Source organism: Ips typographus, linkage group LG2 (assembly GCF_016097725.1).
Source record: "Ips typographus isolate SLU linkage group LG2, UJ_Ityp_2.0, whole genome shotgun sequence".
Taxonomy (NCBI): domain Eukaryota; kingdom Metazoa; phylum Arthropoda; class Insecta; order Coleoptera; family Curculionidae; genus Ips; species Ips typographus.
The window spans coordinates 7,978,391-7,999,761 of NC_138423.1; the positions used below are offsets into that span (position 1 = coordinate 7,978,391).

The 21,371-nt window shown below is 34.4% G+C and overlaps 2 protein-coding genes and 1 long non-coding RNA gene across 3 annotated transcripts in view; 1 reads left to right on the plus strand and 2 right to left on the minus strand.

Annotated features, from left to right (window-relative positions):
• LOC145740650 (uncharacterized) overlaps positions 1–7,829 on the minus strand; it is a 43,235-nt gene extending 35,406 nt beyond the window's left edge. The window contains exon 1 of the mRNA XM_081996259.1: positions 7,277–7,829. Coding sequence (XP_081852385.1) covers positions 7,277–7,376 — 100 coding nt within the window. The 5' untranslated portion in view covers positions 7,377–7,829. The remainder of the gene's footprint in view (positions 1–7,276) is intronic.
• Positions 1–14,511, plus strand: part of LOC145740652 (uncharacterized) — a 28,630-nt gene extending 14,119 nt beyond the window's left edge. The window contains exon 2 of the long non-coding RNA XR_014181499.1: positions 14,242–14,511. This is a non-coding gene — a long non-coding RNA (uncharacterized LOC145740652). The remainder of the gene's footprint in view (positions 1–14,241) is intronic.
• On the minus strand, positions 14,503–20,369 carry LOC145740649 (myrosinase 1-like). Its single transcript, XM_081996257.1, has 9 exons — positions 20,210–20,369; positions 20,023–20,153; positions 17,865–18,058; positions 17,274–17,708; positions 17,051–17,220; positions 15,123–15,193; positions 14,876–15,069; positions 14,719–14,825; positions 14,503–14,659 (listed from the first exon to the last, which is right to left on the minus strand). Exons 1-9 carry the CDS (start codon positions 20,251–20,253, stop codon positions 14,545–14,547), a joined length of 1,461 nt encoding a protein of 486 aa, XP_081852383.1. The 5' UTR covers positions 20,254–20,369; the 3' UTR covers positions 14,503–14,544.
• Between the last annotated feature and the right edge of the window lie 1,002 nt (positions 20,370–21,371).

Genomic DNA, 21,371 nt, shown 5'->3' on the forward strand with positions numbered 1-21,371 from the left:
CCTCCTCTAGTGCAGGTCGAGGAATCCCGGTCAAATAGCCCCACGTGATATATTACAACCCCGAAACTGGATTCTATTTATAGAACACGCTGAAGGACAGTTGAAGTTTTAAAAATATGTTCCAGTTTTGCGTTAAATAGTTGTGTGACGCTTTTTAGAGCTTTGACACAGTTTTTGGAGAATATATTCCTGAGGAGGCCCTTTAGGACAAAATACTGCACTCTGGTAAAACGTGAAATTCCCTACAACTTTTCCCTTTCACACTTTTTTCATATTTTTTTAAGAATTAGCAAAAAAAAATTGATTTTATGTTAGGTTAGGTTAGGTTATAGACTTAACCAGTTTTTTAAAGATCACGTGACATTTCCGCCATTTTGACATGTTTTAATTGTTTTTTCCAAACTCCAAGATCACCATGACTTTTTCCCGACTATTGTAATTTGTCTTTTTCTCTACAGTTGTATTATTTTTCTGTTCTGTCAAAAGTACAAAACAAGAACTTGAACATTTTTTATTTTTCAAAAAAACTAAAAGAATTGGGGGTATTAGATGTCTATTTTTACTACCTTTTGAAATTTAATATCTCGGTACCATGAAGAGCTAGAGAGGCCAGTTTTGGCTCATTTTGTTGTATTTTTAATCCTTTTTCTAATGGCGTTTTAGTGAAATCTATAAGAGTTCAAATAAAATAGTTACAATCATAAAATAGCTATTTATGTAACCAGTTTCGAAAAGATCGATTTTGTGTAACGAATGAATGTTTGTAGGGCGAGCGCAGCGAGGTCCTACAATTTGAATGAGTTACACAATAAGACATTTTCGAAACGTGTTGCATACATAATTTTTTCTAATTTTGACGAAAAAGCGGTAAAAAACATCTTTTAAAGTGATTTAACACAAATATTCACTTTCATAGCACCTTGTATAAACTGTGACAACGACATGTTATGATGGATGTCGCCCATATGTTTCTACGGAAATGCATAAAAACAGCGAGTGATGAAATGAACTTTTTATAACTAGTTACATAAAGTGATACTTTATGTAACTAGTTACATAAAGTAAAACGTTTTGTCACTCTAATCAGTTTTGAAAAGTGTCACTTTATATGCCAAAATTAGAAAAAATCCGATTTTTACAAAAAGTGCATTTTTGACAAATTTTTATTTTGCTCCATAAGGGTTCCAATACCCAGAAAAGGGAAAATTTATACGAAAGGACCTTAAATTAGGTGAAATGAACACAAAAAAAGCACTTTAAAATGTTACATTTAAAAAATTTTATTAGGTATCTTTTTTAAGTATTTTTTAAGATTCAATATCTTGGTAACGTGAGGAGCTAGAAAGGCGAGTTTTGGCTCATTTTGTAGTATTTTTGATCCTCTTTCTAATGGCGGATTCTATTTAGCGAAAATGATAGAAGTTGAAATAAAAAAGTGACAACTTTTCAAAAATACAAAAAATGACAGTTTTGGTAAAAAGTAACGTGACTTTTTTCAGCATTTTTTCCACACGTTTTAAAACTTTTCACACACTTTTTCATTCAATCGTGAATAACTGTCAGATTTGACACATAGTATATAGATTTTTATATGTCAATGAATAGCTAATAAAATGGGCTTTCCAACGATGTAACAACTTGGGTTGATTGATTAAATCGTTTTGTCGTTAGAGGGCGTCAAAGTTGACCAATACTTTTTGTTCAATTTTCATACACTTTTTCATTCAATCGTGAATAACTGTCAGATTTGACACATAGTATATACCCTTTTATTAGTCGATGAATAGCTAATAAAATGAGCTTTCCAACGATGTAACAACTTGGCTTGATTGTAAAAATATGTTACCGTTGGTTAATTGGTTTGACGGTTTGGCAGCTAGAGGGCGTCAATGTTGACCAATTTTTTTTTCACTTTTTTCACGCAAAATTTCAATTTGGTACACTCTGTATAGATTTTTATACATCAATGGATAGTTAGGAAAATGGGCTTTCCCACGATATGGTTGGTTGATTTATTGGCTGGACCGCTAAAGGGCGTCAAATTTGATTTTCTAGTTTTTTTGCATATCGTAAATAACTCGCTTATCGTAAATAACTCACACTATATAAACTTTTGTACGTCAAAAGATGGCCAATTAAATGGGTTTTCTAAAGACATGACGTCACTGGTTGGTAGGTTAAACCGTTTGGCCACTAGAGGGCTTCAAACTTTAAACTTGGTGACATTTCACAGGATCAGAATCCACTAATGCCATTTTGGTGTTTCTGACTGATTCTATTGTAATACTTTCAAGACTCAGAAGACGGTTAAAAGGACACTGGTGGCAGTTGGGTGTTTCTGAGTTAAGTTGAGAGAGTTTGAAAGCTTCTAGTGACTTTTTTTTTTAAAGATCAGAAGACAGTTTTGGAGCCACTAATATCATTTTGGTGTTTCTGAGCTGCAAAAAAACTTCAAAACGAATGCAGCCTTTATATCACCCAAATAATAGTAAAATCTTGAGATCTGAGCTTTTAAAAAGGTATTTTTTTACCTATTCGATATATGCAAAAATATATAAGGTGTCTCATTAAAAGAATAATATTTCGTTCATATCTTAATAACGAAGTGCTTTAGAAAAAAACGGATTAGATATTTGGATTCTACGTAAAAGCATCGAATTTGAGACACCCTGTACACATAAACTGAACTAAATACAGCAAACTTATCGGAAATACATTATCAGAATAAATAGAAATGATTGGGAATGTTTTAGTCTCAAAATTAATTTTGCAAGTAAAAAATTTTACACTTTTTTTAGTTTTTCTGTCTTTGTCTCGTGTATGTAATCATTAATGTTTCTCTGTCAGTTACATAATATATTATTTTTTTGGTTGATGGTTGTTTCATTGAAAAATGTTATACCTATACAATGTTTGCGTGTGGGAAGTAATATGGACATTTTACTGGCGAAGTAATAAAGCCTGCAATTTACACCCATTTGTTGGTAATATATACATTACCGTCCAAAAAAAAAAACCCATTACGTGTTGGAAATTATTGACTATGAATTAACTTTCGGAGAGTTTTAGCGGATTAACAAACGTGGCAGCTTGGAAGTAAATTTAGAGATCAGAGACGTTATAATATTAATAGTTATTTTTCCAACTAATGGAAACTCAAAATGCGTAGCAATATTTAATGAATTTACAATGCTAAATCATCGTTAATTAATTTTTTTTTAGAGAAAATCTGCAATGCTAAATTTCCACAAAGAAAATCAATGTAATCGATGTGTTGGACGGCATTCAACGTAAATAATCGCTCAATCATTGAGCCGTAACCGAGCCAAAAACACGACCTAAGACGATTAATGTTTTTAGACAATTCCCGTCTGTTTCGCATCAGATACAGCTTTTTGTTGAACAGACACCTTAGAATAGTATGCCTTAAGTGGATTTTGTCACTTCATTTTTTCTTACTTTTTTTATTTAAGTCAAGTTTTCAAAATCAGGCTTTACAATTCACTTCATTCTTTACTTGGAAAGCACTTTTTTAGACATTAAACACACTACAATCTTCATGTACGCCCTGTATAGTAGCAGCACTGACAAACTGTGACACTTCCAGGGATGAGTTTAGCAGTTCTTTGCGAACATTTTTGCTCTCTTTAAAATTTTTCGTAACTTTGACCAATTCTGAGTTATTTAGCACAAACTGATTTGATGCAACAAATTTTTAAATCAGTTGAAATTGTGATTTGAAATTTGAGCATCCTGTAACTTGATTGTTTTTGGGAGTTCAGGGAGGTTGAATCACTCAAATTAACCGTCTTAAGTTCCTCTTTCCAGTGGTGTGAGGCAAAAAATTCTATCTTAAAAATTTCCTACAGGGTGGCCAAAAAATCTGAATCACTACCATTTTCATGCATCCCCTGTATAGTACTAGCACTGACGGACTGTGAACTTTCCAGGGATGCCTTTAGCAGGTTTTTGCAAACATTTTTGCTTTCTTTCATTTTTTTGTAACTTTCACCGATTCTGAGTTATTTAGCACAAACTGGTTTGATGCAACAAATTTTTAAATCAGTTGAAATTGTGATTTTAAATTTGAGCACCCTGTAACTTGATTATTTTTGGGAGTTCAGGGAGGTTGAACCACTCAAATTAACCGTCTTAAGCTCGCCTTTCCAGAGGTGTAAAGCAAAAAATTTTATCTTAAAAATTGCCTACAGGGTGGCCAAAAAATCTGAATCACTACCATTTTCATGCACCGCCTGTATAGTAGTAGCACTGACGGACTGTGAACTTTCCAGGGATGACTTTAGCAGGTTTTTGCAAACATTTTTGCTTTCTTTAATTTTTTTGTAACTTTCACCGATTCTGAGTTATTTAGCACAAACTGGTTTGATGCAACAAATTTTTAAATCAGTTGAAATTGTGATTTTAAATTTGAGCACCCTGTAACTTGATTATTTTTTGGAGTTCAGGGAGGTTGAACCACTCAAATTAACCGTCTTAAGCTCCCCTTTCCAGTGGTGTAAAGAAAAAAATTCTATCTTAAAAATTGCCTACAGGGTGGCCAAAAAATCTGAATCACTACCATTTTCATGCACCCCCTGTATAGTAGCAGCACTGACGGACTGTGAAACTTCCAGGGATGAGTTTAGCAGTTGTTTACAAACATTTTTGCTCTCTTTCAAATTTTTCATAACTTTCACCCTTTCTGAGTTATTTAGCAAAAACTGGTTGATGTAACAAATTTTTAAATCAGTTGAAATTGTGGTTTGAAATTCGAGCACCCTGTAACTTGATTATTTTTGGGAGTACAGGGAGGTTGAACCACTCAAATTAACCGTTTTAAGGTCCTCTTTCCAGTGGTGTGAGGCAAAAAATTATATCATAAAAATTACCTACAGGGTGGCCAAATAATCTGAATCACTACCATTTTTATGCATTCCTTGTATAGTAGCAGTACTGAAGGACTGTGAACTTTCCAGGGATGACTTTAGCAGGTTTTTGCAAACATTTTTGCTTTCTTTCATTTTTTTGTAACTTTCACCGATTCTGAGTTATTTAGCACAAACCGGTTTGATGCAACAAATTTTGAAATCAGTTGAAATTGTGATTTGAAATTTGAGCACCCTGTAACTTGATTATTTTTGGGAGTTCAGGGAGGTTGAACCACTCAAATTAACCGTCTTAAGCTCCCCTTTCTAGTGGTGTAAAGCAAAAAATTCTATCTTAAAAATTGCCTACAGGGTGGCCAAAAAATCTGAATCACTACCATTTTCATGCACCCCCTGTATAGTAGCAGCACTGACGGACTGTGAAACTTCCAGGGATGAGTTTAGCAGTTCTTTACAAACATTTTTGCTCTCTTTCAAATTTTTCATAACTTTCACCCTTTCTGAGTTATTTAGCAAAAACTGGTTGATGTAACAAATTTTTATATCAGTTGAAATTATGGTTTGAAATTCGAGCACCCTGTAACTTGATTGTTTTTGGGAGTACAGGGAGGTTGAACCACTCAAATTAACCGTTTTAAGGTCCTCTTTCCACTGGTGTGAGGCAAAAAATTATATCTTAAAAATTGCCTACAGGGTGGCCAAATAATCTGAATCACTACCATTTTTATGCATTCCTTGTATAGTAGCACTGACGGATTTTTTTTTTGTGTATTTTCTTTTATAACAATAAATATACTTTGAACAGTGAAAATTGACTTGAGAGGCTTAAAAATTGTCTTTGTAACCAGTTTTCATAGTTTTCAAACAAATTCAAAGACATTAGTCTTGAAAATTGCCTTGAGAGGCTTAAAAACTGTCTTAGTAGTCAGTCATCATCGTTTTCAGATAAGTTCAAAAACTTTAGTATTGAAAATTGACTTGTAGACTTGAAAAACTGATTTCTCTAGAATTTTTTACAGTTAAAACTTGAAAATTGACTTGGACACCAAAAGTGACTTTGAGCCAATGAAAAGTGATCTTAAAACCCAATTTTTAAACTTTCCATAGGTTTAAAAATACCATTTTAAACTTTGTCACTATTAAATTGATTTCTAGACACTTCAGTGTTAAAAATTCGAGCATTTCTGAAAAATCTAGTTTTTAGTGCTTTAAGGCTGTTTTTAGCCTGAAAAATCGAGTTTTAAGGCACTTTACGATCCTAACAAAATGTTTGACTTATCAGGCATGAAAGCCAGTTTGTACACTGTCCATAGTCTTGAAAATGTCATTTTACTATTAAATTAACTTCTAGCATCGGTGCAAAAAATGGAAGCATTTCTAAGAAATTCGGACTGTTTTTAGTGCTTTAAGGCTTAGTCTTAAACATAATAATAATTTTTAAAATTGAATTAGTCCGAAAATTTAATTTGGACTGTTTAAAGACCTCTAGACTTGTTTTAATCCAGAAAATTGAGTTGTACGATTAGTTAAAGTCCTGAAAATAGACTTTTGGACTGCCTTTAGTCTTAGCAGAGTCATTTCTAGCCTGAAAAGTCAACTTTTAATAGTGAAAAGCTTGTCTTAATTTTCTGACTGTTTGTAGTGCTTGAAATCCAGTCTTAGACACTCGGCAAGGGATTGCAGTCTAAAAAAACGAATTTTAAAACTATTCCTAGTAGTAAATAACAAGTTTTTAGACTATTCAGTCCAAATCTCGACTCTGACAAGTCTTGTTGAATGATTAGTTTTGCACTACCTATAATCTAAAAAATTAAACTCCAGTAAAAGTTAGTTCAAAAATTCTGTTACTTAATTTGTAAACCTCACCCTTTTTGAACCGTTTTAAAGTAAAAAATACAATAACTCAAGTAGACATTTTTGTCAATTTTAGCCTAGAAATTTTGACAAATGTCATTCACATCGCATAACGAGTGTTCATTTCATAAATACTTATTTGAAAATTGGTCCAACGGTCTGACAGTTGTAGCAGAAAACCGATTTTTTCAATTAAAATTTGGAGGTCTGTCTTTGTCAGAAAAATGTCAACTTATTTTTTGATGGACTATCAAATGGTGGTGAATTATTGACACTTAAAACTGGACCACATTCTACTATTATTGGATGCAGAAAATAATTTTGAAAATAGTATTTTTAAAGTAATTGCCCGTTGAACGTTATTAGCATTTTTAAATGATGCAACATCCTTTTAATGTTCTAAGTGAAAATGTACTACAGTTCATAAAGAATGTTGTTATTGCTTAGAGTCCAACTAATCTAAGTTTGTCTCATTTTAGCGTCGCAACACAAAAATAACCAACCCAAAAATATTTGACAAAAAAAAATTTACTCACTGTTATTGTTAACCGATCGTATGCTTCTTTCCAATTCCATGGTGATTGTCTTCTGATCCAAATTGAACAACATTGTAGGGATTGATTGATTCAGCTTCATTTTTTGGCAGTCGTGTTTTACAGTTTATCTAATTATTTTTTTGTTAATTTTTCACTTTTTCACATTGTTTTTCTTATTCTTCCCCAAGTGATTTATGCACGCCCGACTGTGAATATAATCAACTGTCGATTTTGTTATAATTTGTTACGAGGGTCTACAGCACGACTATTATGACATAAAAATAAGTGACTGTTGAATAACAATGCGCTCATTTATTCACCAGACGCAATCAAAACTAAGTTTCCTAATCGTGGACGCGTGACAAGACTTCGCATAACGCGCATAACAAACGGCCCAAAAAAAGCACTTAAAAAACAACTAAACTACGAAAAAATCTATTTTTTTCACACTTGGCAAAGACAAATGTTTAGCGAAAAGTTCAATATCGTAAAGATTGGTTCGTGGGGCCGACTGACGTGGCGTCGTGTGCGTTACTGCCGTCGCGGCGGCCGCCGTCCTTTTAAAAGTGGCGGTAATTTAGCACACGACGCCGTGACGTCACGTCCGATTGCAACCCGGTGGTTGCGATGTTTTTTTCGCTATCATACTCGGTGTACAGGGTCTTTAACTGGGGACTGACAGACCCCCCTTTTTCGGCTTCCCTGTATGTAATTAAAGAAACTGAGATAGCCATTTGATATAGTTTAAAAAATTGAATCAAAAAATTAGTACCAAAATATTCCTAACCTTCAAATAGAAGAGCTACGGCCAATAATGGTGTTTTTTCTAACGGATCACCCGGTATATTTAACTATTTTCGGAATGTGCTCGAAATTCTTTTTAACAACGAATTATTTTTCGAAATTTGTTTTTTGACAAACCTTGTATATTGATAAAACAAAATTATAGAGAAAACCAATCACTAATTATAACTCTGGAATCATAGCCATAAACAAATGAGGGTAGAATATAAGACATGTTTTACATTTTTACAACAAACTAAAATAAAATATTAAGAAATAAAAGAAAAAAAAAAAGAAATTTTTTTAAAATTTCGTCATTTTTGGATTTAACTTTTTAAATTACATTAAATGGCTTTTTCAGTTTTTTTTTAATTACATACAGAGAAGTCAGAAAAAGGGGGTTGGTCAGTCCCCAGTCAAAGACCCTGTACATAATCTAATCAAGAATAACAATGTTAGTAAAAATACAGTCATAAAATATGAAAGTATTTCATCCGCACCAATACAGGTCATTTGACTACTTTAACTGTTGACTGGCCGCCATTTTGTTTTTTTTACAGTTGACGCTTAAATGACAGTTACAAACAAACAGGCAAACGTCACTCCAAATACCAGTTATTTACTTATAAAATGCATTTCAGCTAATCACACTCATTTCTAGCATTTGAAGAATAGTTTGGAGTTTGACAGCTTTATAGGTTGTGTTTTGACAGTTGTCACGGTCAGGGCAGTTCAATGTATGCGCAGAAATCACAGCCAGACCTCACAAATGTCAAAATTCCACTTTTTATCCTATAAAATGCATTCCAGCTAATTTACAATTTACATACACATTTCCAGCATTTTAAGCTTGGTTTGAAGTTTGACAGCTTTATGGGTTTTATTTTGACAGTTGTCACTGTCATGGCAGTTCAGAGTACGTGCCAAATAGACAGCCAAACGTCACAAATATCAAAATTCTACTTTTTATCCTGTACAATATATTTCAACTAATTTACACTCACATGTCCAGCATTTTAAGCATGGTTTTTAGTTTGACAGCTTTATGGGTTTTATTTTGACAGTTGTCACTGCCATGACAGTTCAGAGGACGTGCCACATAGGCAGTCAAACGTCACAAATATCAAAATTCTACTTTTTATCCTGTACAATATATTTCAACTAATTTACACTCACATTTCCAGCATTTTAAACTTGGTTTGACAGTTTTATGAGTTTTATTTTGACAGTTGTCACTGTCATGGCAGTTCAGAGTACGTGCCAAATAGACAGCCAGACGTCACAAATATCAAAATTCTACTTTTTATCCTGTACAATATATTTCAACTAATTTACACTCATATTTCCAGCATTTTAAGCTTGGTTTGGAGTTTGGCAGCTTTATGGGTTGTGTTTTGACAGTTGTCACGGTCATGGCAGTTCAATGTACGCGGAGAAATCACAGCCAGACCTCACAAATGTCAAAATTCCACTTTTTATCCTATAAAATTCATTCCAGCTAATTTACATACACATTTCCAGCATTTTAAGCTTGGTTTGGAGTTTGACAGATTTTTGGGTTTTATTTTGACAGTTGTCACTGTCATGGCAGTTCAGAATACGTGCCAAATAGGTAGCCAAACGTCACAAATGTCAAAATTCTACTTTTTATCCTATAAAATGCATTCCAGCTAATTTACATACACATTTCCAGCATTTTAAGCTTGGTTTGAAGTTTGACAGCTTTATGGGTTTTATTTTGGCAGTTGTCACTGCCATGACAGTTCAGAGTACGTTCCAAATAGGTAGCTAAACGTCACAAATATCAAAATTCTACTTTTTATCCTATACAATGTATTTCAACTATTTTACACTCACATTTCCAGCATTTTAAGCTTGGTTTGAAGTTTGACAGCTTTAAGGGTTTTATTTTGACAGTTGTCACCGTCATAGCAGCTAAAAGTACCTGCAAAATAGACAGTCACACGTCACAAAAATGTGAAAATTCCACTTTTCAACTTTTAAAATGTATTTGAGCTAATTTACACAAACATTTCCAGTAGTTTAATCTTGGTTTGGAGTTTGACGGCTTTATGGGTTGTATTTTGACAGTTGTCAGGGCCATGGCAGTTCAAAGTGCGTGCCAATTAGACAGCCAGACGTCACAAATATCAAAATTCTACTTTTTATCCTGTACAATATATTTCAACTAATTTACACTCACATTTCCAGCATTTTAAGCTTGGTTTGAAGTTTGACAGCTTTATGGGTTTTATTTTGACAGTTGTCACGGTCATAGCAGCTAAAATTACCTGCAAAATAGACAGCCAAACGTCACAAAAATATGAAAATTTCTCTTTTCAACCTTTAAAATGTATTTGAGCTAATTTACACAAACATTTCCAGTAGTTTAATCTTGGTTTGGAGTTTGACAGCTTTATGGGTTGTATTTTGACAGTTGTCAGGGCCATGGCAGTTCAAAGTACGTGCCAAATAGGCAGCCAGACGTCACAAATGTCAAAATTCTACTTTTTATCCTATACAATGTGTTTCAACTAATTTACACTCACATTTCCAGCATTTTAAGCATGGTTTAGAGTTTGACAGCTTTATGGGTTGTGTTTTGACAGTTGTCACGGTCATAGCAGCTAAAAGTACCTGCAAAATAGACAGTCACACGTCACAAAAATGTAAAAATTCCACTTTTCAACCTTTAAAATGTATTTGAGCTAATTTACACACACATTTCCAGTAGTTTAATCTTGGTTTGGAGTTTGACAGCTTTATGGGTTGTATTTTGACAGTTGTCATTGCCATGGCAGTTCAAAGTGCGTGCCAATTAGACAGCCAAACGTCACAAATATCAAAATTCTACTTTTTATCCTCTTAAATATATTTCAACTAATTTACACTCACATTTCCAGCATTTTAAGCTTGGTTTGAAGTTTGACAGCTTTAAGGGTTTTATTTTGACAGTTGTCACCGTCATAGCAGCTAAAAGTACCTGCAAAATAGACAGTCACACGTCACAAAAATGTGAAAATTCCACTTTTCAACTTTTAAAATGTATTTGAGCTAATTTACACAAACATTTCCAGTAGTTTAATCTTGGTTTGGAGTTTGACGGCTTTATGGGTTGTATTTTGACAGTTGTCAGGGCCATGGCAGTTCAAAGTGCGTGCCAATTAGACAGCCAGACGTCACAAATATCAAAATTCTACTTTTTATCCTGTACAATATATTTCAACTAATTTACACTCACATTTCCAGCATTTTAAGCTTGGTTTGAAGTTTGACAGCTTTATGGGTTTTATTTTGACAGTTGTCACTGTCATGACAGTTCAGAGTACGTGCCAAATAGGCAGTCAAACGTCACAAATATCAAAATTATACTTTTTATCCTATACAATGTATGTCAACTAATTTACACTCACATTTCCAGCATTTTAAGCTTGGTTTGAAGTTCGACAGCTTTATGGGTTTTATTATGGTATTAGTACCAAAATATTCCTAACCTTCAAATAGAAGAGCTACAGCCAATAGTGGTGTTTTTTCTAATGAATCACCCGGTATATTTAACTGTTTTCGGAATGTGCTCGAAATTCTGCAAATATTTTTAACAAAAAATTTTTATTAATTTTTCGAAATTTGTTTTTTGACCAACCTTGTATATTGATAAAACAAAATTATAGATAAGACCATTCACTAATTATAACTCTGGAATCATAGCCATAAACAAATGAGGGTAGAATATAAGACATGTTTTACATTTTTACAACAAACTAAAATAAAATATTAAGAAATAAAAGAAAAAAAAAAAAGAAATTTTTTTAAAATTTCGTCATTTTTGGATTTAACTTTTTAAATTACATTAAATGGCTTTTTCAGTTTTTTTTAATTACATACAGAGAAGTCAGAAAAAGGGGGTTGGTCAGTCCCCAGTCAAAGACCCTGTACATAATCTAATCAAGAATAACAATGTTAGTAAAAATACAGTCATAAAATATGAAAGTATTTCATCCGCACCAATACAGGTCATTTGACTACTTTAACTGTTGACTGGCCGCCATTTTGTTTTTTTTACGGTTGACACTTAAATGACAGTTACAAACAAACAGGCAAACGTCACTCCAAATACCAGTTATTTACTTATAAAATGCATTTTAGCTAATCACACTCATTTCCAGCATTTTAAGAATAGTTTGGAGTTTGACAGCGTTCTGGGTTGTGTTTTGACAGATGTCACGGTCATGGCAGTTCAATGTATGCGCGGAATTCACAGCCAGACCTCACAAATGTCAAAATTCCACTTTTTATCCTATAAAATGCATTCCAGCTAATTTACATACACATTTCCAGCATTTTAAGCTTGGTTTGAAGTTTGACAGCTTTATGGGTTTTATTTTGACAGTTGTCACTGTCATGGCAGTTCAGAATACGTGCCAAATAGGTAGCCAAACGTCACAAATATCAAAATTCTACTTTTTATCCTGTACAATATATTTCAACTAATTTACACTCACATTTCCAGCATTTTAAGCATGGTTTGGAGTTTGACAGCTTTATGGGTTGTGTTTTGACAGTTGTCACTGTCATGACAGTTCAGAGTACGTGCCAAATAGGCAGTCAAACGTCACAAATATCAAAATTCTACTTTTTATCCTATACAATGTATGTCAACTAATTTACACTCACATTTCCAGCATTTTAAGCTTGGTTTGAAGTTTGACAGCTTTATGGGTTTTATTTTGACAGTTGTCACGGTCATAGCAGCTAAAAGTACCTGCAAAATAGACAGTCACACGTCACAAAAATGTGAAAATTCCACTTTTCAACCTTTAAAATGCATTTCAGCTAATTTACACACAGATTTCCGGTAGTTTAATCTTGATTTGGAGTTTGACGGCTTTATGGGTTGTATTTTGACAGTTATCAGGGCCATGGCAGTTCAAAGTGCGTGCCAATTAGACAGCCAGGCGTCACAAATATCAAAGTTCTACTTTTTATCCTCTTAAATATATTTCAACTAATTTACACTCACATTTCCAGCATTTTAAGCTTGGTTTGAAGTTTGACAGCTTTATGGGTTTTATTTTGACAGTTGTCACGGTCATAGCAGCTAAAAGAATCTGCAAAATAGACAGCCAAACGTCACAAAAATGTGAAAATTTCTCTTTTCAACCTTTAAAATGCATTTCAGCTAATTTACACACATTTCCAGCATTTTAAGCTTGGTTTGGAGTTTGACAGCTTTATGGGTTGTATTTTGACAGTTGTCACTGTCATGGCAGTTCAGAATACGTGCCAAATAGGCAGCCAAACGTCACAAATATCAAAATTCTACTTTTTATCCTGTACAATATATTTCAACTAATTTACACTCATATTTCCAGCATTTTAAGCTTGGTTTGAAGTTTGACAGCTTTATGGGTTTTATTTTGACAGTTGTCACGGTCATAGCAGCTAAAAGTACCAGCAAAATAGACAGTCACACGTCACAAAAATGTGAAAATTTCACTTTTCAACCTTTAAAATGTATTTTAGCTAATTTACACACACATTTCCGGCAGTTTAGGCATGGTGTGGAGTTTGACAGCTTTACGGGTTGTGTTTTGACAGTTGTCACGGTCATGTCAGTTTAAAGGACGTGCCAATTAGGCTGCCAGATGTCAGAAATGTCAAAATTCTAGTTTTTAAAGTGTCAGTATTCCGCTTAGTAATCTATAAAATAATGGCAATTTTGTCAGTTCAAAGTACGTGCAAAATAGACAGCCGGACGTCACAAAAATGTGAAAATTCCACTTTTCAACCTATAAAATTCATTTCAGCTAATTTACACACACAGTTCCAGCATTTTAAGCATAGATTGGAGTTTGACAGTTGTATGGGTCGTATTTGACAGTTGTCACGGTCATGTTAGTTTAAAGGACGTGCCAATTAGGCTGCCAGATGTCAGAAATGTCAAAATTCTAGTTTTTAAAGTGTCAGTATTCCGCTTAGTAATTTATAAAATAATGGCAATTTTGACAGTTTTTAGGAAGTGGCACCCTTAAAAAATTACTCTTGCAGCATTGAGTTTAAGTTTGTTATTGTTATCTTCTTACTCCAAGTGGGTTTTATAGGCAAATTTGTCCCTGACTGTCCTTTCAAACTGTATTTCTGACAGTTCAAACTGACTACTAAATTTTGTATTATTTTTTCAGGTTCGTGGATAGAAATTAACGCGGATTCCAAAAGCATCAAATGAGAAGGGCAGCAGAAGCAATCCATAAAAAAATAAACCAAAAACCAGTTAGATTGCGTGATAAATGAAAAACAGGATGGAAACCTTCAAAGATAAAGTAAAGGAACAGGTGGAGTTGAGGAAAATGTCCAGAACTTACAGAGGAAAGTTGATGAATTACAAAAAAATGTCACCAAAGTCAACTAGAAGCTTCTGGAGATTGAAATTAAAATAAACACAATGACCGACACACAGATTTTTATTCACAATCTTGATTAAATCATCAATCGACAATGGCTCTGGCTTCTACCACTCTCTTGTACCACTTGGCTGATTCCTTGTAAGTTCTCGTTTTGCCTTCACTCTCAAAGTCCACATCGACAATACCGAATCTTTGTCTAAATCACATCCATTAAAAAAAAACCAAACAATTCTAGCAAGCATTTTTAAGACTTACGTGAATCCTACAGCCCATTCAAAGTTATCAAGTAAACTCCATAGTGTGTAGCCTGTGACATTGATACCATCTTCAACAATAGCGTCTAAGATGTTAGTTAAGTAACCCTGGAAATGAGTAATTGAAAAACGTTCACCACTCAATTACCATCAATTACCTTTATATAATCGATTCTGGACTGATCGTCCAAAAGCCCAGGTTCAGTAGCCCAACCGTTTTCAGTTATAACAAACTCGTCCACGTTGTACTTTTCTTTGAGGTAATTGAGAAGCAGTCTGATACCCGGAGGATCGGAAGTTAACCAACTGGCAGCACTGACAGGCCATGAAGGGTCGCTACTTGTGATGGTACCTTTAATGTTAAATATTTATTACTTATGTAAAACTTGTTGACACAATTTGCACCTTGATCCAAATAAATTGTAGGGCTTTGTATATCCCATTCGTCTGCATATTCGGCTATTGCGCTAGTATACCTGAATTTTACCAATTAGTTACTAGCAAGTAATCAAAGTTACGTAAAAGAATGGACAGTACTAAATGAATTGGATAAGGCTAGGGTCGACTCACGAAAATAACAGAATACCTCGACACAGAAAAAATTCTCATAAACAGAGGAGTTAGACAAGAACACTCAATATCCCCAAAACTTTTCACTTTGGATTGGGAGTTAAAAGGCATTAACATTGACGGCAAGTACTTGAGCCATTTGCAGACGACATTGTCCTGTTTACAATGAAAATGAGGAGGAGCTTATGTTAAAGGAGCTAAATGAAGTATCGCAAGTAGTGAGGCTTCAGCTGAACTTCTTCTTATTTTTCTTCTTCATGTACCATCTCCATGTCGGAGGTTGGTTATCATAATTCTTACTTTAGAAACTGCGACTTTGAATAGGTTGGAGGTCGTGACGCTGAACCATCCTCGTATGATTCTAAGCCAGGATATTCTTCTCCTTCCAACAGATCTCCTTCCCATGATCTTTCCTTGGATTATAAGTTGCAGAACCCCATACCTTTGACCTCTCATAGCGTTCATGTAGGATCTCCACGTCCTTCTTAAGACCTGTACGTTTGTAACCTGGTCTGTTCATGGTATTCTCAACATCCTACGGTATGTCCACATCTCGAAGGCTTCCAATTTTCGCCTCCTCATATCCAATAATTCTAAGATTCAAGTTCAGATCGCGACTACAGAGCAGCTTCTTGATCCTTATGAAGAATGCACGCAATTTAAATGCAAATCTTTATTTCTTCACAAAACAGTTGACACTTGTTCCTAAGTAGTCATAGTTCTCGACTCTTTCCAGCTTTTCGCCTTCCACACGAGTCCTTACAACGAAGTCCTTATAACACCCAGGTCATCCTAGACAACATTAGTATTGAAATTGCTGCTGAATACGTAAAATATAAAAACATTAAATTAAAGCAGATATTAGAAGATGGCAAAATAATAAAATGCACGAAGGAAGGTTACAACAGTCAGAATGCACGTAGTGCATATTTTTAGTAATGACAAATCACAGCTACTGCTATGCAGGAATATGAAAACAAGCGACAAACGATAGATTTCGCCACTGAACCAATTTGGTATAAATAAGACTCGACATCTGTTAGTAAGGCAGACGGTAGAAGACAGTCAGAAGCTCCGTCTCGTACCACAAAACGTAGTCGTCCCGAATTCTGCAACCCGCACCGGGTTCGTAAATTAATGAAATAGTAAACCATTTCTCAATTATAATAAACGTGAGTGCCAGACTCTCCAGAAAGCTGTTATCATCGTTTAACAAATGTTAGTACAATCTATTTAATTATTCAGATTATGTTTATTACAAACACATTGTTTGTGCATGTGAAAGGTATAAGTGTTACTTTTGGGAATTATGTTTGATGGTTTTATTCCGAATCACTAAGTTCGGTCCAAGTGATTTGATTCTACCTCTGAAACTAGATCTCGGTAAAGGCGTTTATTAAAGTAATAAACGCACGTCTCGTTTAACTTGCTGAGCCAAAAAGGTTTTACAATTTAAACGTGACAATATAGGCCTTTTCTTCTTTTCTCCATGCCTCTCTACCAGACAGCCATCAAACGTTCAATGCTGGGTATTAGCCTTAGCAATAGAATAAGAAACGATGAAATTGTGGTAAGTGATAAATGAAAATGGGCTGAACGTGAGGCGACCTAGGGAAACAAAAATAAATGTTGGGCGACCGCAGATGAGGTGGAGGGACGACATCCAAACCGCCCAAGAGAATTGGAAGAGCTTTACGTTCAGGAATGAACGAGGATGGGCTAATAGGAAGGGAGGAAGAAAGTAATCAAAATGCACTACTTACATGTTCAAGGCGTAGTAGTCGTGTGTGCCATTAATGTAATCAATTTCCTCTTGAGTAAACTCAGGCAATCTAGAGAAAGAGTATCCTTCCAAGTGACTTCGGTTTGCAATCCTGTCGATTACTACTTGAGGCCAGTTACCCAAATATACAGGGTTGGCGTATAAACCCGGCTAAAATTTCAAACAAACCGTTAATAACAGTTTCAACTATCCTAAAGACTTACATTAAACTCGAAAGTTCTCTCAGCCGCCATTACATCTAAAGGATTAGTGGGATCTTTAGGATAGTAATAGGAAGCAGCACTGTTGATAGTAATTTTTCCACCCTGCTCCGCCCTGAACTCTTCGTCGTAAATATGGTAAGCCTTGGCATGAGCTTTCATGTTATTATAGGCACATTGGTAAACACCTTCGCCAATTAGGCTTTTTCCAGGTGCGTGGATTCCTTGCCCATAACCTAGCGTACATGTGCTTCCAGGTTCATTAATTGTAACCCAGTATTTAACGTAAGGACCCAGATTCTGAAATACCACACGAGCATAATCCCCGAAAAAGTTTGCTATTTCAGGATTTAACCATCCGCCTAGATCTTCTAGATGTTGGGGAAGGTCCCAGTGGTACAATGTCACCATTGGTTCAATACCATTGGCTATGAGTTCCTAAACAGAGTTTTTAAGTTTACAAATCACAGCACATTGAGTATATTTTGTAATTGGTCAAAAAAGCAGCTTACAGCTTGCTGCTTTTTTTTGATCAATCACAAACTAGGAACAGTGCTGCGATTTACGCAAATGTTGATCATAAATGCGACTTACTAGAGCAAAATTGACGTAGTAATCTATTCCAGCTTGGTTAATTTGAAAGGGAGTTCCATCAGGCATTATTCTGGGCCATGACACTGAAAATCTGTACAGAGTTACTCCCAAGTCTTTCAAAATTGCTACGTCCTCTTTGTATTTGTGGTACGAGTTGGAGGCGACATCTCCAGTGGTGTTATCGGATACATGACCTTAAATAATTTAAAAATGAAGAGTGTTGACCAAAAGTGCTTTCCAAGGAAAGATTAAATAAAAATTTGTAAAACCTTATTCTAGAAACTCCACTTAAATATTTTCGAGATATTCGACTTTTTTGGAAATTTTTGCATCAACATTTTTAAAGTTCCGATTCTCATCATTTTTCGGGTTTCAGCGACTGTAAGAAGCTCATAATGTTCAAATGGGACACCCTGTATATTATTACGTTGTTAAATTACACAGACTCAGAGCTACAAAATGGCACAAAATAAGCAAAATGAAATCTAAAATTAGTCAAAACGAGTAAGTCAATTGTTGCCAAATTTACTCATAATTTGCAGTTTCTAAAATGTAACAGTGTTGCACTGGCAGACTTTGTTGCCAAATTAAGTCAAAATCAAAATTTTCTGGGGAAGATTTATTCTTTTTCAGGATTACAGACACAGTTAATTGTGTGTTTCTGTTACCCTCCTCATCCCACGACTACCCAAGCCGTTAATTTCAGAAATTATGCATTTTGACAGTTTTTGGCCTCTAACTCCCTTAAATGGCCTTTGAGAGCAAAAATGCTTTAAAGCAATCTTATAGAGCGTGAAATTTAAACTTTTGCCGTAACTTTTCAAATAGCGGAGCTACGCTTTGTTGAAGTCACGCTTTGGAGTTACTGAAACACTTGAGTGCATTGCAGGTTGTTTTTGCCTTATAACTTCAGTAAATGACCCTTCAGGACAGAAATGCTTTAAAAAAATGTCTCAAACTGCTCTTTTACCTCGTGCTAAACGTAACATGATTAAACATATACAGGGTGTTAAAAAAAAATGTTAAATTTGCAACTTACGCCCTGCCAGTTGTGACTGCGTTTATCCTGAGCTAAGTGAGTGTAAATCTAGTCCACTAGGTGCAGAAAGTCATTCTGAATATTTACGGCCTTTTGCAAAAGTTTCCTAATTTTAACCATTTCCAAGATATTCGATTTTTTTAGTAATTGCATCCTAATTTTGAAAGTTTCAAATACCCGCTATTTTAGGGGTTTTAGTGACTGTAAAAAGCTAAAAATGTTTGTCTTGAACTGCTCTTTCACCTCGAGCTAACCGCAATACGATTGAAATTATACAGGGTGTTCAAAAAACAAGAAAAAATAGAGTTAAATTTAAAACTAGCGTTCTGCTAGTCCAGTCTTTTAACCTAGTCCAACCTAGTCCACTAGGTGCAAAAAAATCATTCTGAATATTTATAGTTTTTTGCAAAATTTTCGTAAGTCTAACCAATTTCAAGATATTCGACTTCTTGTTTTTTTTTAAATTGCATCATAATTTTGAAAATTCCATATCTCCGGCATTTTTTGGGTTTCAGCCACTGTATAAATCTCAAAATGTTCGTCTCGAACTTCTCTTTCGATTGAAGATATACAGAGTGTTCAAAACAAAACAAAATAGATTTAAATTTAATACTAACGCTCTGCCAGTTGTGACAGCGTTTACTCGGTTTTAAGTAGATGCAAACTTAGTTCACTTGGTCCAGAAAGCCATTCTGAACATTTTTGGTCTTTTACAAAAGTTTCGGAACTGTAACCGTTTCCGAGATGTTTGACTTATTTTACTATATTTTTCTTTATAAAAAATTGTATCCAAAATTTTTAAAACTCTATATCTTGGTTATTTTTTGGGTTTTAGGGACCTTAAATGACTTATACTACATTTTAGATCCATTATAAATAAGTGCTGGAAGCGTTATTTGCTTTTAATAGTATCAATTCCAGATATGTACTACATAAAAAGTAAATATTTCCGGTTTTTTTCGGAGCAAAATAGAGTTTTATGGTTGTTTCATGTCATCGCAATGATAAGTCCACATGCAGCGTTTCCCTAAATCACAACACAGTTTGTAGTTTGTGATTGGTCAAAAAAAAGTCTACACATGTGGACTTAACCATAACAGGACAAATGTCAAACAGTACCTGGTTCGTGTACAAAAGTGTCCCAAATGCTGACTCCTTTACCGTCTTCGTCCCATGCTCCTTCAATTTGGTATGAAGATGTCGCAGCGCCAAAACGGAAAGTGTCAGGGAATGTCTTTTCAGAAAACACCCTAAAACGTTACTTACATCGTTAATAGAAAGTTTAAACTAAAAAGATCCAACTTACCCTGCTATGAGTACTACCAGAAGAAATATTGTGGTGCTACCCATGTTTGCACCTATTATCACAAAATGGTAAGTAACATAATTTGTTTAAAAGTTTTTGAAGTGTTTTTATTTGAATTTACTTAGTTTATCAGGAAATTAGTGTTTATTTGCAGAGCTATTGAACGTTTCAAGATATTTTCTCAGAGTGGTTTGATAATTGTTGAGATACGTAGTATGTATCTTGAATAACATACTACAGACTAATTGGATTACTTTTGATTTAGGTACATTTACATTTTAAAATCTGAAAGAGGTAATCACGGTAATAATAAATAATGGACAGAAAGTTACAAAAAAGTAACCCAAAGAATTAACCTAGATTAGTTTTGAGTAAATTACTATTTTCCATACTGTTTTAAGCACATTTTTGAAATCCTCATTAAATTTCCTATTCAAGAACCTGAAAAAAACACTACAAAATATGATACAGACAGGGAGAAAAGCTGTGTCAAAGTTTGAACAGCCATAATAGTTATTTTTGTACCAAGGGCGTAAACGCAACTTCAACTCGCTTCGCTCGGACCACAACTGTTACATGCGGGCGTAAAAGTGGTTTATTCTGTTATGATGAAACCTCACGTTAATGAGATTCCAACACTTTTCAATTAGATTGCTCAAGGTCGTGGATTAATTGCATGAGTTCATAATTAGCTATAAATGAACACACTTGGATATTCTGCAGGAAATCAAACGAACCGTTAGTTGTATATGTACACGTGTATATTACAATGGAAAAAAAAACAATATTTACAATTTACAAAATAATTACAAATATTAACAAAATTCAAGTTGCCAATCCAAATTATTGAAACAAAAGGAAAGAATTTTAAAAATAATTGATGAAACTGATGAAATTGAATTTAAAAGTAAAATGAAAAAGGAAAGTTAAATTTGAAATTAAAAAAAAAAAACAGGAAAAGTTTTCCCAGTGCCAAACTGTCTCTAACTGCCCTTACCAGTTCTTAAAGACGATGTTTGGGTCCTGGAACCTCCAGTATCCTCTCCCCAGTAGTCAGTAGTGGCCACCGCTGATTTCCAGGTAGGAAATGGGGTCCAGAGACCTGGTGACAGGTACCTAAGGCAGAACACCAGGGAAAACGAACAAACAGCTTCAACATTTG